We start from the raw sequence: 17,966 nt of genomic DNA, 5'->3' as shown, positions 1-17,966 counted from the left end.
AAGCTGATTTTAGCTGCCCAAAGCACAATTAAAATCGAATTCAAACTCAACTTTTTGTCTTGTAGCCCTGGTGGTTAATGTTGCAAAATCAGTTTTCTGATCACCTTCCTCTTCTTCTTCATCAAAGGTCAATTCTAAATACAACGAGACATCCATAAAGTGTTTGACTATTGTGATGGAAGGAATGAACTCACCCTTTATCTCTTTCAACGTGACCTTAATTTGTATTTCATCAAGCTTAAGGATAAGTTGGTTATGCAAATGTTCCAACTTTATAGTGCTAATAAAGACCCTTATACTAGATATAGATCCCTGGCTAACACATGTTGTGTCATAGCCAACAATATTGCCAAAGCTCTCTGAAAGAATATCGAAGCAGTTTTTGTTTCATCCTTCCATTGGTAAACCAAAGATGGTTATCTAAGCCTATCATATGCTCTAATCCTTTCTTCCCACTGTAGAGAAGCACAAAAGAACAATGACATTGAGGTTAACTTGGTCTAGCAGGCATGGCTCCAAGTGCAATAACACATCATTGGAACAGAGCGCACACTGCTCAAAATATCGCAATATCATTATTCTTCTCTAGGTTAGGCTCGATTCCCTTGTTACTTACTAGAAAACCCAAAAATTTTCCTCATTTGATGGCAAAGACTTATTTGGAATGATTAAGTTTCATCTTATTATGGTCAAGCAGAGGAAATGACTTCTTTTTGGTCTAGTTAATGTTTCTCAAAAGTCTTGCTTTCACTAACATGTCATCAACATATCCTTTTATAATCCTCCCAAGTTGGTTCTTAAATACATTTTTTTTACCATCCACTAATAAGTGGCCCTTGCATTCTTAAGCCTAAAAGGCATAACTTTATAACAAAATGTTTCCCCTTCAATTATGGAGCATGGTAATTTGGTGATAGCTAGAGTTGGCATCCAAGAAGCTGAGGTATTCAAAACTCGCAGTGGAGTTAACCAATCAGTCAATCTTAGAGAGAGGATGGTTATCTTCTGGGAAAGCTTTGTTTAAATCTGGAAAGTCCACAAACATTTACCAGTTGTCTGTCTAAACAAGTACTAGGTGATGATTTTATAGGTGGAAGGTATTGAACAAATTCCTTACCTTTGATGGTCGTGAAGACTTATATGAGGGTGGCATTCACTGGAATAGTGTGTATTTTATGGCAGCTCATGTGTTTCCTAATCGATCTTTTCTGGTTTTTTTCTAAGGTTGTTGTCCCTTTTAGAAAAGCGATCCCACTTAAAAGACCTTTCTACATAATTTTTCTTAGGGAAACAGGGAGGTCCATGGCACAACACACTTGCCTCTTCCATTTGTACATGGTTCTGGCTTGCTTTACTTTTAACAGGCTTTTGAACATAAAACTCCTTCCACGAAGCTTTTCATTTTACTCCACTTATCAAGGTATTAGAAGCCATTAGCTTAATTAGTGGAGTGAGAACTTGCATGCAGAGCATGGGTATTAGCATGGGTATTTATAGATGAGTTATACGTCGTTTAAGTTTTGTTTCTCAACAACTTATCATTGATCTTTGACCAGTCAAACACTGGCATTTGACAATTGCATGCAGAAACCCTAATAGACCTTCACTAGTTAAATTTACATTTTGGCCCAAACAGAGCACACACTCATTATAAGCAATGGTGAGAACCCGGGAGCCTGATGATGACTAAGTTGAGGCAAAAAAGAGTTCAACAAGTACTTTAATGTCTCTCTATTGGCCAGAGGTGGATAGAGAAGAAACGTATAAATATCATAATTGCCTAACTATAAGAACTTCTAGAGTTTTCAATTCCATCGTGCGCGTCTTCATCTTGTACTCTTCATTCTTCAACTCCATGATGTAATTCATAAATGGCTATATCGAATGTTGCTTATTATGTAGTTTTAATTTTTCTTTTATGTTTGATATAGTCCTTGATGGATCTCCTTTCATAATTAGCAAAATATTATATCAAATAAGATTTCAGCTAGAAGAATATATTCTTAGGTTACTGCAGTGATCAAGTTAAACGAAATCACTTAATAAATTGAAAGAAAACTTTAGTACATTTTTCAGTTCTCAATCCCGATGCATGCCTTCATGGAAAATAAATAAATAAACACAGATATTTATGCTTGCAGTGGTAAAAGTTAATTTGATATTGAGTCGGAAAAAATGAAAAAGAAAAAACAATTGAAGTCCATTAACCTCCAAAAAAGAATGAAGAGGTTCTCTTCAGGAGTTGAAGAATTGAAAAATCTAGAAGTTCTTGATGATTGAGTAACTAATTAAGATCACATTGCTTCTTAATCCTCGTGATTAAACAGCATTTTTTTGGCCAATTAAGAGGCGTAAAGTATCTTGCCTCCATTTAGTCATCGTCACTGTTGTTAGTCTCTGCTTGGTTATTTAATTAATTAATTATATTGCTCCAAAAATATAGATTTAACTAGTGAAGGCACGTTAGAGTTTCATCATATATACAATCGTCAAAGTCCAATGTTCGCTTGATAAATACCCATGCTCTGCATGCAAGCTCTCCCGCCTTACCCAACAAACAATACCCAAGAAGGAAAAAAGAAAAGGAAAGAATTCAAGGTAGCAAGCCAAAGCAGAACCATGATGAAAGTTGCTAATTTGATAGCGGTTTTTATTCTCTTGGCTCTGGCTTCCTCATTTGTCACTGCCTATGACCCCAGCCCCCTCCAAGACTTCTGCGTAGCAATAGATGATGCTAATTCTGCTGGTACATTCAAGATTGTGATATTTCGGAATCACGAACTATTATATGTATTTCATTTTGAATTCGCATTCCAACTGATTACATTTTGCTTGTGTCTGCAGTTCTTGTTAATGGAAAATTGTGTAAGAATCCAAGCCTCGCCACTCCTGATGATTTCTCGTACTCGGGGCTTGATGTTCCTGGAAACACATCAAATCAACTTGGAGCACGTGTTAATATCATTACAGCCGATCTAATGCCTGGGCTTAACACTCTTGGCGTATCTTTAGCACGGATAGACTTGGCGCCAAACGGTGGCCTAAACCCTCCACATTATCACCCCAGAGGATCGGAGGTTCTGCTGGTTTTGGAAGGCACTCTTTATGCTGGCTTTGTAACCTCAAATCCTGATCATCGTCTCTTTACCAAAATCCTAAAACCAGGAGATCTCTTTGTATTCCCATTCGGCCTCATTCATTTTCAATTGAATATTGGAAAGACTCCTGCCGTTGCTATTGCTGCATTAACAAGCCAAAATCCAGGAGTAAACACAGTAGCAAATGCAATCTTTGGAGCCAGTTGGCCTCTTTATCCTGAAGTTCTCACCACAGCATTCCATTTGGATGAAAAACTTGTGGAGGATCTCCAGAGTCAAGAATGGGTGAACCCTACATGAATACTTTCTAAATTTCCCATATTCGCATAGTTGATGTGCGATAATAAAGAAGTGCTCTATGCCTTCCCCTTTTAGAGTCTATGTGTTTTTTTGGAACGTTCTCCACCTGTTTTGTTAAGCTAATAATTTCTCTGTCAGGTGTCATGTTGCTGGAGGGTTTATGCTCTTCAGTTGAGGTTTCCCTTTTGGATTATCCACGTCCGTTCTGTATTTTGAATAACTTAAGATGGCAAGCTGCCAACTTCTTTTCATCATGTACCAAGTTTATGTCCTGTTTGATTGTATCAAAAGTTTTTTAATCTACGTACGTACCTTGACTTACCAAAAAAAGAAAAGGTATCAAAAGTTTTTTCCCAAAGTAATCAAGAGTCAAAATCTAGACCAATATTGGAAATGATTTCATGGTGGCTGAGATATTGGATGCTCGCTAATTTGGTGCTTTAGCTAGTAATATTTCATGGTATGTATCATCCGAAGGCAGACTAACATTGGCTGTCGAGGATGAGTCGTCCATTCTCCACGGGGATTTTTCTTCATTGGACTCGATACTGTTAAGGAGTTTGTACTCCGGCTACTGAAATAACCTCAATATCTGCTATTCCATGATGACATTTTCATGGACGACTTGTGCAAATATATTTATATGGAGAGAAATAAGAAAGTTCACCGTTTTCATCGTTGGCCTCCTACAAGATGAGTGTGCAAGGCAAAGACGTGCTACAGAAATCATGATTTTTTTTTTAATAACTAAAGTATTGCATTAAAACGCCAAATTAAAGATGGCGGGAAGGACAAGATAAAAATCTGCACAACACTCAAGTTTAGCAAATTAAACAAACGAAAAAGGAAAAAGACCAAGAAAACCACAAAACAGAGCAACAACCACAGGATGCAGCTTTGCCTCCACGCAAACAAAACTGCCAAGCTAAACTACCAAGCTAAAAATCCAAGGGAAACTCCCATAAAACCAAAAAACTATCTCGATTCTGATTTAAATTATTACTAAATCTTTCCATCTATCCTCGACTTTTCCATATTAAAAGAGATCTTCAGACCAAGCTACTAACATCATGAAACACCAGCTCCTCCTAGACCAACTCTGATATGCCAAGAATAAAATGGAAGAGAATGAATGGTATGGTGAAGAACCAGACCACTCCTTACCACCTGCTACAACCAGCCATTGCCTCTCTAGAATTCAAAACTTTCAAAACCTGGAAAAAACAACTCATCACCACTAGGAACCGCAAACAGATATAGACAAAAGAAGGGCCAAAAACATTTGGCCGACTCAAATCCAAGCAACAAATTCTCTTGTTCTGTGCACTCCTTGTTTTGCCAGGTGATCTGCCATATAATTAGACTCATGACGAAAATAGGTGAAAGTGATTGAGTCAAAGCATAGAGCCAATCTCTTGGCTAAAGAGAAAAGCTTATAATGTAGCAAAGGTTTATTTTCTGGATTATTCATCCAATTAATGACATTATCAGAGTTAGATTCAATAATAATAGAGGCTGAGATCTCAATAGCTTTGACAAGATCTCAATAGCTTTGACAACAACTCGTGGCTCGACTTCATTGGATTTTAAAATTCAAACCGACAACAACAAGATACCAAGAAGAATTCCATAATGATTTCATAAAACACCACCCATACCTAAGGAACCAGGCTTTCCCAGTGAAGATCCATCCACATTCCATTTGAAGCTATTAGCTTTAGGGAGAGACCACATGACAACCAAACTAGGTTTTTGGAGATTAGTCTATATAAGTAGCCCTTTTGCTGATTTTAATATATTTGATGCCGGAAAATAAGAATCTATAGCCTTCAGCCATAAGCAGAGTCTAGTAATAATAAGGAAGAATAGCGTGTCATAGTCCGGGGTTTTCTACTTGAAGATCACATCATTATTGAGAAGCCAAATGCCCTTTTTTTTGGAACTTGTCATTGACTAAAGAATCCTACTGAGAAAAAAGGGTCGAGAAGCTATTTAGGCAGCACCACGTTGACCCCCACCAACTTTAATCTCATCTCTAGAGAATGGAATTTCTAGAGCAGCCAAGGAGGAAGACTAAAGCTTTAGAAAATCTAAATTACAACAAGAGGCTTTAGGTCTACCATCATGAGAATAGAGCTTACTAAATAAATTGAACATGACTTTCTTCACATCAGAAGGTTTTGTCAGAGTCGTTCCATCAACATCTAAGGAGAAAATCTGATTCTTTTTTTGTCTTGTCGTGGTAGAGAGATGAAAAAAATAAGTATTTCTGTCTCCAAACTTACACCACTGAACTCTTGATTTCTGATGGCAGGCAGACTCTTACACTCTGTATAAATTTCTAAGACTAAAGGCAATGGTATTGTTTCTATTTAATTCATCCACTCATAAGTCTCTGCATTTTTATTTTTTTTTGGAATATAGGGAATCCACTTCAAGTTCTAGAGCTTTGATTTCACTATTAGTGTTACCCACCACATTTTTACCTCACTGCATGCAACTCTCTTTCAATAACCTCAATGTCGAAGCCACATTATTTTTACCAAAGTTAGTAATCAAAGCTGCATTCTAGAAGACCTGTAGCACCTTCCTGAAATCAAATAAGAGCCACCAATAATTCATGAACCGGAAAGGCTTTGGACCCAGTTCGTAGAGTCTAATAACAGATGAATCGGTCTGTGATCTAAAGAATACTTTGGAAGCCCATACAGAGTAAAAGATGGGAAAAGCTTAAGCCAATCAGTCAACATAAATATTCTATCAATATGGTTTGTTGCATTACCTCTAGACCAAGTAAACTTCTTCCTGTTTAATGGCAGTTCAACAAGCTCGCAATAGTCAATGCAATTCTTAAAGTTTGTCATGGAAGATGAGATTCGAAAGCCACCTTTTCTATCCAAGGGGAATGTTGCTACCCAATTTTTGACCCATGTTTTGATAAATTTTCAGAAAAATCCAAAAATAGCGAAAAACATTGAAAATCCAAAAAAATACATTTTTAATACATTTGCATCGTTTTTAGCATTTTTAGCATCGTCTCAAAAGAATTTAAATTTTCAAAGGTCTTTCGAACGCGTTCAACTTTTAACGCGTTAATTTTAAAATCATTGATTTTCCTCATTTGAGTCGACGTTGATTTGCTCGTTTCCAAAAAATACAAAAAATAAGAAAAATCAAAATTTACAAAAAAAAAGAGGAAAAGAGAAGGAAAGGAAAAGTTGAGGGACTAGTTTACACTGAATTTCCAAGAGGGGGCAATTTTACAATTAAAGAGGGGGGGGACTTAATATCTTTTCTGCTCCCCTGCGCCCACAGCGCCGAAGAGCCGCTCCCCGGGTCCAACACCATTTTTTGATCCCTCTTTTTCGGCTGAAAATCAGGGGAGGAGCCTAGACAGGAACCCCACAGCAGCTGGCAAGAGGACTGATGGTCCCCGGTCCCTCTTCCTTCCCCGCTGCTCCCTTTTCCTTCATATAGGCAGACCTGACGTATGGGACAAGGGGGGAAAAACGGGAGCTGATTCTCTTCTGGTTTCTTCCCCAGCCGACCCCTCCAGAGGACTTTTTTTCTCTTCTCCCTCAACCAGCAGCAGCGGGCACAAGCAGCAGCCCTTCTCTTGCAAAACCAAACCAGGGCAGCCCCCTCTCCTGGCCACAAAAAGGAACCAAACCAGCCCCTCCATTTTGATTGTCTTCTGCTGGGAGCTGCCGAGCGCAAAACTCTCAGCCACTGCCCGCTGGGATTTTTCTTCCTTGCACACCGGCCTCTACTCCAAAACAGCAGCCCACCCCCTCTCATTTTTTGTTGAAACGCTGTGCCATTTCAGACTCCCCTTTATCCCTTTTAAGCCGCCTGAACACAGAGCATTCCCCTCAACCAAGGCAGCGGCCCTTTCTCCTAAAAAAAACTGAAGCCACACGTCCCTTTCCCTGCCATTTTCAGTCTTCCCTATTATCCCCATTTTCTTCTCCACCGAAGCCAACCAGAGACCTAGCCGCCCCCCACCCTTCCACGGGTCTTCTCTCCCTTCACCAGAAAACTAAGCCAACAGCCCTAGCTCAGCCACACGCCGGGCCGAAACCAGAGTTGTTCCCCTTCTGCTCCCAGGCCGCCGCTCCCTTAGAAGAAGAAAACAACCGAAGCTTTTCCCTTTTCCTCAGCCCCAAAGCAAGCCAAAGCTGGCTGTCCCTCAACTGTTGCCCTTCGGCTTCTCCTTCTTCTAGCAGCAACGGCCCACCCCACCTCCAGCAAGCACCTTCAGCAGTGTCCACAGACCGGCCACCTCCAGCAGCGACGACCCGCAGCCATCACAGACCGATCCAGATCTCCACCAGCCGCCGCCCAAGTACCTGAAGCAGAGGAGAAGACGACGAAGCCCCAAGAACAGACCTGAGAAAGAAGAAAGTGAAGCAGACAAGGATGGAAAGCAGAGGGAAACAGATCTAAAAAAATAACTAAAACAGACTGCTTGTGCGTTTTCTTTTGGTTGCAGGTGACGTTGATCTTCACCGCCGGCGAGGAAAAGAAGAGGGGAAGAAGTCGATCCAGACCCCCCTGTTGCTGGGTTTTTCTTGCGGCGGCGCGTGAACCCACGCGCCGCCAGTGACGGTGGCGCGTGGAGGAGACGCGCCTCCACTGTTCCTGCTGTCCTTTGGCTTCACAGAACTGGTCCCAGCACTGCTTTGGATGTTTTAGGGGCTGTTTTGTAATTTTAGAATTGTTTAATGTAATTTTTGTTTAATGTAATATTTGTTTAGTTTTAAGTTTTTTGGAATTTGTATTTTGTAAACATGGAAGCAAAAAAGAAAAGAAAGAGAAAAGAAAAAATACAGTGAAGGTGTATGTGTGAGTTTGTATTTTTTTGTTATGGATGTTTTTTTTTATTTAGGATAAAATTGCAAAGATTAAAGAAGAATTTAATATTTTGATTTTGCTCACGGATAAAGAATTATGAACTTACATGTAAGTCGTATTTCTAAATTCGATGAAAGAACAGAATTTTTAAAACTTCTTTAGCACATCAAAGACACGAAGCAGCTTACCTCAGGTAGGGTGCGTTAGGGGTGCTAATACCTTCCCTAACCACAACCAGTTCCTTACCCGCGAATCTCTGATAAGACCTGTACCCGGGTTTCCTAGTAGCCTTCAATAAATTACTAGGTGGCGACTCCCAACGAACCAATCAAAGCAAAACGACAGAAAAAATCGCCAGCCGACGCAGCGCGGATTTTTTGACGTGCGACAGAATGGCGACTCCACTGGGGACAGGTAATGTTTTCAACATTATTGGACTAAGCTTTGTTTATTTGATGTGTTTATGTTTTTGCATTTTTGTCTTGTTTTATTTTTGTTTTATTCATGCATTTTGTAGAATTGTCTCATGCATCACATATTTTAATTTTTTAAAGCACACACAAGCTTCAGGTTAGGTGGGGGACTAGCAGCTTGCCTTATGACTTGAGTCAAGGTTTAAGTTTGTGTAAACCCCAACTCTTTGCTGAGTGTTTAGACTGATAGTGATTGGTACATGTGCCATCCCGCTGTCTGCTGAACCCCCATATTGCCTTACAAGGGCGATCACTGGGACAGCGAGAGACCCTTTTTAGAGACCAAGTAGTAAACCTACCTCTTGTCTCACTTAAAAAGATTAGAACCTGCCGTTAGGATGTATGCTTCGTAAATAGTTGTTTTGCATCTGAGCAAGCCCTTTTTGAAGCATCTTGAATTCAGGACTTGTGGGTGACCCAATGGCCGTCACTCAGAAAATTTTCATTGTAGAGTTTGAGCAAGAATAGAAATTCTTGTTTCATCATGCAAGAGTTACAACCATATGTCACCCCTCGAAGGGCGAGTTCTTCATATAGATTACATGTTCATACATTTATCATGCATGTACCATGAGGAAAAATAGGTTCCCCTGTCCGAGGTTTGCTACACGTGATTGAAAAAGATTGGAAATGAAGAAAGTTGTCGGAGAGAGGCTCATTATCACAAAGAAAGTTGAGAGCATTAAAGGTGAAGTAGCTAGGCTCAGATCTGCCTGAACAAGTGTTGAGCATCAAATGGAAAGGAAATGTCTGCACAGTTTTCTGTGGGAACACTGCTCGTCCACGTCCCATTGAAGCTGCACCTCTCCTTTTCAGTCATGAACCACGACAACAATGCCTTCAGTCATAACTAATGACAACTTTTGTTCTCGGTCAATTGCCCTGTTAATTGTTCATCGCCTCCACATCTTTCAATGGCACCAAATAATTGCTAGCCTTCTGTGCATGGTGCATTAGCCTTCTTTGAGGTTACCCTCACTGTGAGCTTAATTCCAGTTCAGCAAAAAAAAAAAAAAAAAAAAAAACCATGATTAGACACTGAACTTCAATGTGGCAGAGCTCTCTCTACAAAAATCTGTTTGTGGCTCTGCAAGTTGGGAATGCAAGAGGGGATTTATAAGTTGCATATGCTATAAAAATCTCTCATTAGTTTCAGCACAAAGACACCGTGGTAGGTTGAAGAGTCAGACCTGGTCTGAAAAACATGAACAGACATCAAACTTCTACGTTGCAGAGCTCTCTTTGTAGAGATTTGTTTATGGATCTGCCAGTTGGGAATGCAAGAGGGGATGCAGTACTTTCATACGCTACAAAAATTTGTCTCATCAGTTTCAGCACTGAAACACTGGAGTAGGCCAAAGAGTCAGACCTAGTCTGAAAACATGAGCAGTCGTCGAACTTTGACGTGGCAGAGCTCTCTCTACAAAAACCCGTTTATGGCTCTGCAAGTGGGGAATTCAAGAGGGGATGTAGTAGTTCTAGACAATGTGAAAATTTACCCCACCAGTTTCAGCATCGAAACACTGTAGTAGGCAGAAAAGCCAGACTTGAGCTAGAAAACAAGAGCAAATATAGAACTTCACCGTGGCAGAGCTCTCTCTGCAGAAATCTGTTTGTAGGTCTGCAAGTGGAGAATCCAAGAAGGGATGCAGTAGTTTCTGATCATCTATAATTTTCTCTCATCGGTGTTAGCTTGAAAATGCAAAAGAAGGGAAAAGAGACAGACCTCGGCTGAAAAATAGAAAGAAGATTGAAACTTCAACAGAGCAGAGCTCCCTCTACAGGTGTCTGTTTGTTGCACCGTCAGTGAGGAATCAAAGAGGAGACAAAGGAGTTTTAGATTCATCAGGTTCTCTTCCAGTTTTGACAATGTGTGATTCCACACGTCGGTAATGGCGATGCCACATGTTTCTGGGCACTGCCAAGATTACCAAGCTATTGAAAGGTTCCCGACAACCCTCAACCAACCACAACAACATTGAAATATTGACATGAAGTTGTGTGTATTTCCAAAAGAATTGAGCTAGCTATCAAGAGAGGAAAGATTGAATGATCTACCATGGATTCCATAACAGTGATAAGAGTTGAATCAGAAGATAACTCTCAATTGAGAAACCTCAATCATTTTGCCTAGTCAGGTCTTGCCATAACATCAACTGCTCAAATGTCTTTGCCAATATTGACATCCCTCTGCCACTCAAGTTTGTCTACCAGTATCTGCCAGATTCTAGACTTGTCGCCTCGACTCCGTTAAATCACATGCAACCACTATTTCCTAAGGGGTATAAGCCAGGCGAGATGTGAAAATCATTACGGGTTCCTCGGCCATTTCAATTGAACAGTTGCAAGAATTTCAAGAATCGAGACCGGATGATAGTTTCAAGAATCGAGCTGAGTTTGTGAAAGATGATGTCATCGATCATTTTGTCACCAGAACATCATCAGAATAACAAGTGATCGAAGTTGCTCGGCAAAACACAGATATGGCCAGAAAAGCTGATCCAAGAATGGTGCTGAACTGTCAATCATTTTTGTTATGGATTTTGCCATCTTGCATTTTGTTTTGGGGTCACATCTCATCCTTGAACGAAACATATATTTTCTTTGTCTTTTTGTTGTTTTGAAATCAAGAGATGCTTCTTTCAAAGGGTATTTTGACAAAAAATAATTTTGTTGATCAAACTCCAACATACAAAATTAAAGCTAGTCAATCCTGAAGATTAAAAGTGTTTTGATTGCGGAAATGACTTGATGTTTGAAAATGACATGAGGTGACCAAACAATTTTGAACTCATACCTCCTGAAACTGAACCACACATCATAGCTAGTTTTAGCAATATGCATAATGACACGTAGGGGATTCAGTAGTTATGTACTCGTGAATCATGACTCTTACAAGTTCTAATCATTACACTAGATGATGTCAAAATTTATCGGTTCTAACCGACCTTGCTTGAAATGAGAAAAGGCCATCTTTGTTATCCTTTCACATTTCTTGAAATATTATCCCTTGCAGTCCCCATTTGAGCCTGATATAATATTTTTTTCAAGAAAACCCTGACTAGGATCACACTCCGCACTGGGGGCAAATAAGAAAAGACAAAAGTGAAAGAGAAGGCTTAGAACAAAAGTCCAACGTTTGAGCGAGAGTTAAAAGAAAGAAGACCTAAACTGGGGGCGTGTTAGAAAACTATGAGAAATGCTATGTGAAAGCCATGACCTTTGGCATCCATGATAAAGCCCTTGAAGTTATCAGATGATTGAGATTGGTGATTCATCAAAGAAAAAATTGGTTTTGCATATAACCTATATTAAGAGAATTCTGATATTTAAGGTTAATAAGGTTATATGTCATTTCCTCTACAAAGACAACAATAGAAAAAGAGTTGATGAATAGTTTGATGTTGATCCTAGGTCTTTGAAACCCTCAAACACCTTTTGAGCTTGTGAAATCCCTTTCTTTCATAGCCATGAACCATAGCGTGCATTACGTGCTCTTAAAAGCCCTTTTTGATCAAGTAAGCAATCTGAACCGATAAATGGCGCTCTCAAAACTTGAAAAGTTTTTCCATAAGAGTCGTGGCTTCATGAATTAAGCTATTGGTTATTATGCATGCTGATAAAATTGGTGCTAAAAAAGAAAACAATATTTCTTGATGAATCCTCAAGTTTTGACTTGAGCCTTTTGTTTTCCTTGAAACTCACAGAAGGTCACCTCATCGCAGACCATCAAAAGATATACCCAAGATTAAAGATTAAAACTAACACAAAGAACCATGAAAAAAAAAGTCATTTTAATCTTACAACGGGTCATTTCTGTTTTCAAAATACAAGATAATCAAAGGACTGCATTGAATAGTGTGTTGGGTCTTTGACCAAAGAAGCTTGAATTTCAAAAAAAAAAAATACTTTCAAAAACAGACATCTCTTTGATTTTATTTCAACAATTAGACTTGAATAGACATGACCTTTGAAATATGAGATTTGATTCCAGAACAAGAAAGATTGTCGAACAAAGAAGAACATCGGTTGAATTTGCAAAATCCCTGACAGAAATGACATCAACACTTCTCGAAACTCTTTGAAAAGTTGATCACCTGGGGGCAATACAGTGGATCCTGAGAAGGAAAACAAGCAGTATTCAGATCAGCTGGGGGCAAAGAAAAATCAGATGATGAGTCGTCAAAGTCCATCAAAGTTATGTTTAGCATCTGACAATGATAAAGAAAAAACTTGTTGAGTATAAACAGATGAACAAGCATTCAGATCATTACTGGGGGCAATGTTGTTCAAAGACAGTCAGTGATTTAGTGAACTTCAGCAGCAATTGATGAGCAACGCTGCACTTGAAGGGCATTTTATTATCTTCATCTTGGGGTTACCCTTTGAAACATGGCTATGACAGATGTTATCTCATAGTTGCATTAGAATGAATGGCAGAAAGATGCATACCACCAAGATCGACTGTGGGACCATCTATTCTGAAGCTCAAATGCGCACTTCACCGCATGAATATGGGTGATGAACATCATTGATGATGCCAACACATTTCCTTTCATGATCTGATTTGACAAGCTGAGAAGAATCCATGGAGAAGAACATTGAGCTTACAACGATGAGCCCTTTTTACTGCAAGGTATGAGATCCATGTCTGGATGACTTGACAGTTCCAAAAAGGCTGGTAATAACATATACTTGAAAAGTATTGTTCCAACTAGAGGCAAGTTCATGACTGATTAACAATCTGGATGGGTTGGCATGATGCACACAACCAATCAGAGGATAGTTCTCAGAAGAATCCAGGAGAGAAAATCCTTCATGATGAATCAAGCAACACCACACTTGGGGGCAGAGTCAAGCTTGATAAACAGCAAGAGCAGTAACCGTCGAAGACAGCCCAGGATGTGCACTGCACTTACAACTGAGGGGATGGCTAGCACATGAATGAGCCAATGCATCGAAAGAACCAATAAAGCTTTGGAATGCAAACAAAGGCACCCTATGACGATGGATCATCAAAGGGGGGGCCTATATTTCACATCAGGTAAGGATGCATGCATGTCATCTAACCTCAAAGCATTGCACATACTTATGATTTGTTACAGAAAGATCCTCAATGAAGTCCAGCAAGGTTGTGGACAAAGAAAGAATCATTGAGTTGATGATGAAAGAATCGGTTAAGATCCTGGAACGAGAAGAGAATGAGATGAACCCTGCCAGTAGGAGAATCTCAAAGAAACAAGGAGATTAACCTCGTCATCAAGGAGTCTTCAAGTCAACCTGCAACCAGAAGGTGCCAAGTTTCTCAGCCTTGTCCTGTTAAGACTGCTCCAACCAGGTCTTTTTGCCAGGTAAGTCACATTCTATCTTTGGGTAGGTCACCCGTAACAATGAGACCATTTTTTTTTAAAGAAAAAGCATCATTTTTTCTGGGTAGGTCACCCATCACAATGAGACCACCATCTTCCATTTGGGTAGGTCACCCATTATAACGCGACCACTTCATATTTTTTCTATCTTCCACCTGGGTAGGTCACCCATTATAATGAGACCGCACTTCATATTTTTTCTATCCTCCACCTGGGTAGGTCACCCATTATAACACGACCACTTCACATTTTTTCTATCTTCCACCTGGGTAGGTCACCCATAACAATGAGACCACTTCATATTTTTTCCATCTTCCATCTGGGTAGGTCACCCATTATAATGAGACCGCACTTCACATTCTTTCCATTTGGGTAGGTCACCCATCATAATGAGACCGCACTTCACATTCTTTCCATTTGGGTAGGTCACCCATCATAATGAGACCGTTTTTCACATTTTTTCCACTTGGGTAGGTCACCCATCATAATGAGACCATCATTTTTTTTTCTGGGTAGGTCACCCATTAGAATGAGACCATTCTCCATTTTTTTTTACTTGGGTAGGTCACCCATGATAATGAGGCCATTCTTCCCCCTGGGTAGGTCACCCATAAGAATGAGACCACTCTTTCCTTTTCCACTTGGGTAGGTCACCCATCATAATGAGACCATCATTTTTTTCTTGGGTAGGTCACCCATTAGAATGAGACCATTCTCCATCTTTTTTTTTACTTGGGTAGGTCACCCATTATAATGAGGCCATTCTTCCCCCTGGGTAGGTCACCCATAAGAATGAGACCACTCTTCCCCTTTTCCACTTGGGTAGGTCACCCATCACAATGAGACCATTTTTTCTGGGTAGGTCACCCATTAGAATGAGACCATTCTCCATTTTTTTTGTTACTTGGGTAGGTCACCCATTATAATGAGGCCATTCTTCCCCTGGGTAGGTCACCCATAAGAATGAGACCACTCTTCCCTTCTTTCCATTTGGGTAGGTCACCCATCATAATGAGACTGTTTTTCACATTCTTTCCACCTGGGTAGGTCACCCATTACAATGAGACCACTTTTTACACATTCTTTGTTTTGATTTAATGAGGTCGCCAGATGGGATCTCATGTAGCTTTGGTTAAAGGGAATCGCCAGATGGGATTTCAGGTTGACCGAGTTACACACTTATTCTTTGTTTTGGTTTAATGAGGTCGCCAGATGGGATCTCATGTAGCTTTGGTTAAAGGGAATCGCCAGAGGGGATTTCAGGTTGACCGAGCTACACACATTCTTTGGTTTTGAAAAAGGAGATCGCCAGATGGGATCTCAAGTTAACGAAAAAAAAAAAGATTTTCTTTACAAAGCTTACTATGCAAAACATTGAGGAGTTTTGCTTCGTAAGCATTGTAAAGAGGGGGCATCTGTTGCTACCCAATTTTTGACCCATGTTTTGATAAATTTTCAGAAAAATCCAAAAATAGCGAAAAACATTGAAAATCCAAAAAAATACATTTTTAATACATTTGCATCGTTTTTAGCATTTTTAGCATCGTCTCAAAAGAATTTAAATTTTCAAAGGTCTTTCGAACGCGTTCAACTTTTAACGCGTTAATTTTAAAATCATTGATTTTCCTCATTTGAGTCGACGTTGATTTGCTCGTTTCCAAAAAATACAAAAAATAAGAAAAATCAAAATTTACAAAAAAAAAGAGGAAAAGAGAAGGAAAGGAAAAGTTGAGGGACTAGTTTACACTGAATTTCCAAGAGGGGGCAATTTTACAATTAAAGAGGGGGGGGACTTAATATCTTTTCTGCTCCCCTGCGCCCACAGCGCCGAAGAGCCGCTCCCCGGGTCCAACACCATTTTTTGATCCCTCTTTTTCGGCTGAAAATCAGGGGAGGAGCCTAGACAGGAACCCCACAGCAGCTGGCAAGAGGACTGATGGTCCCCGGTCCCTCTTCCTTCCCCGCTGCTCCCTTTTCCTTCATATAGGCAGACCTGACGTATGGGACAAGGGGGGAAAAACGGGAGCTGATTCTCTTCTGGTTTCTTCCCCAGCCGACCCCTCCAGAGGACTTTTTTTCTCTTCTCCCTCAACCAGCAGCAGCGGGCACAAGCAGCAGCCCTTCTCTTGCAAAACCAAACCAGGGCAGCCCCCTCTCCTGGCCACAAAAAGGAACCAAACCAGCCCCTCCATTTTGATTGTCTTCTGCTGGGAGCTGCCGAGCGCAAAACTCTCAGCCACTGCCCGCTGGGATTTTTCTTCCTTGCACACCGGCCTCTACTCCAAAACAGCAGCCCACCCCCTCTCATTTTTTGTTGAAACGCTGTGCCATTTCAGACTCCCCTTTATCCCTTTTAAGCCGCCTGAACACAGAGCATTCCCCTCAACCAAGGCAGCGGCCCTTTCTCCTAAAAAAAACTGAAGCCACACGTCCCTTTCCCTGCCATTTTCAGTCTTCCCTATTATCCCCATTTTCTTCTCCACCGAAGCCAACCAGAGACCTAGCCGCCCCCCCACCCTTCCACGGGTCTTCTCTCCCTTCACCAGAAAACTAAGCCAACAGCCCTAGCTCAGCCACACGCCGGGCCGAAACCAGAGTTGTTCCCCTTCTGCTCCCAGGCCGCCGCTCCCTTAGAAGAAGAAAACAACCGAAGCTTTTCCCTTTTCCTCAGCCCCAAAGCAAGCCAAAGCTGGCTGTCCCTCAACTGTTGCCCTTCGGCTTCTCCTTCTTCTAGCAGCAACGGCCCACCCCACCTCCAGCAAGCACCTTCAGCAGTGTCCACAGACCGGCCACCTCCAGCAGCGACGACCCGCAGCCATCACAGACCGATCCAGATCTCCACCAGCCGCCGCCCAAGTACCTGAAGCAGAGGAGAAGACGACGAAGCCCCAAGAACAGACCTGAGAAAGAAGAAAGTGAAGCAGACAAGGATGGAAAGCAGAGGGAAACAGATCTAAAAAAATAACTAAAACAGACTGCTTGTGCGTTTTCTTTTGGTTGCAGGTGACGTTGATCTTCACCGCCGGCGAGGAAAAGAAGAGGGGAAGAAGTCGATCCAGACCCCCCTGTTGCTGGGTTTTTCTTGCGGCGGCGCGTGAACCCACGCGCCGCCAGTGACGGTGGCGCGTGGAGGAGACGCGCCTCCACTGTTCCTGCTGTCCTTTGGCTTCACAGAACTGGTCCCAGCACTGCTTTGGATGTTTTAGGGGCTGTTTTGTAATTTTAGAATTGTTTAATGTAATTTTTGTTTAATGTAATATTTGTTTAGTTTTAAGTTTTTTGGAATTTGTATTTTGTAAACATGGAAGCAAAAAAGAAAAGAAAGAGAAAAGAAAAAATACAGTGAAGGTGTATGTGTGAGTTTGTATTTTTTTGTTATGGATGTTTTTTTTTATTTAGGATAAAATTGCAAAGATTAAAGAAGAATTTAATATTTTGATTTTGCTCACGGATAAAGAATTATGAACTTACATGTAAGTCGTATTTCTAAATTCGATGAAAGAACAGAATTTTTAAAACTTCTTTAGCACATCAAAGACACGAAGCAGCTTACCTCAGGTAGGGTGCGTTAGGGGTGCTAATACCTTCCCTAACCACAACCAGTTCCTTACCCGCGAATCTCTGATAAGACCTGTACCCGGGTTTCCTAGTAGCCTTCAATAAATTACTAGGTGGCGACTCCCAACGAACCAATCAAAGCAAAACGACAGAAAAAATCGCCAGCCGACGCAGCGCGGATTTTTTGACGTGCGACAGGGAATATAGTTTCATTGAAGTCACTTGTAAGACACTATGGTTTGCCAACAATGTCTTTAAAATTGACAAGATAGTCCCATAACTCCTTCAACAACCCATCATTTGGAGTATAAACA

At 40.7% G+C, this 17,966-nt stretch overlaps 2 protein-coding genes and 1 long non-coding RNA gene across 3 annotated transcripts in view; 2 read left to right on the top strand and 1 right to left on the bottom strand.

The window, feature by feature from the left end:
• LOC7453671 (germin-like protein subfamily 1 member 16) overlaps window positions 1-17,966 on the top strand; it is a 79,732-nt gene that overhangs the window by 21,261 nt on the left and 40,505 nt on the right. The gene's annotated exons all lie outside the window — the stretch shown is intronic.
• Window positions 2,519-3,701, top strand: LOC127905158 (germin-like protein subfamily 1 member 16). The gene is made up of 2 exons (XM_052451832.1): window positions 2,519-2,746; window positions 2,845-3,701. The coding sequence occupies exons 1-2, from the start codon at window positions 2,521-2,523 to the stop codon at window positions 3,396-3,398; spliced, it is 780 nt and encodes a 259-aa protein (XP_052307792.1). The 5' UTR covers window positions 2,519-2,520; the 3' UTR covers window positions 3,399-3,701.
• Window positions 6,899-17,762, bottom strand: LOC127905159 (uncharacterized). The gene is made up of 2 exons (XR_008058907.1): window positions 16,513-17,762; window positions 6,899-7,305 (listed from the first exon to the last, which is right to left on the bottom strand). It is a non-coding gene; the product is annotated as an uncharacterized LOC127905159 (long non-coding RNA).

Source organism: Populus trichocarpa, chromosome 4, assembly GCF_000002775.5.
Source record: "Populus trichocarpa isolate Nisqually-1 chromosome 4, P.trichocarpa_v4.1, whole genome shotgun sequence".
Taxonomy (NCBI): Eukaryota; Viridiplantae; Streptophyta; class Magnoliopsida; order Malpighiales; family Salicaceae; genus Populus; species Populus trichocarpa.
The sequence above is the reverse complement of the archived record's forward strand: the minus strand, read 5'-3'. Positions and strand labels throughout refer to the sequence as shown.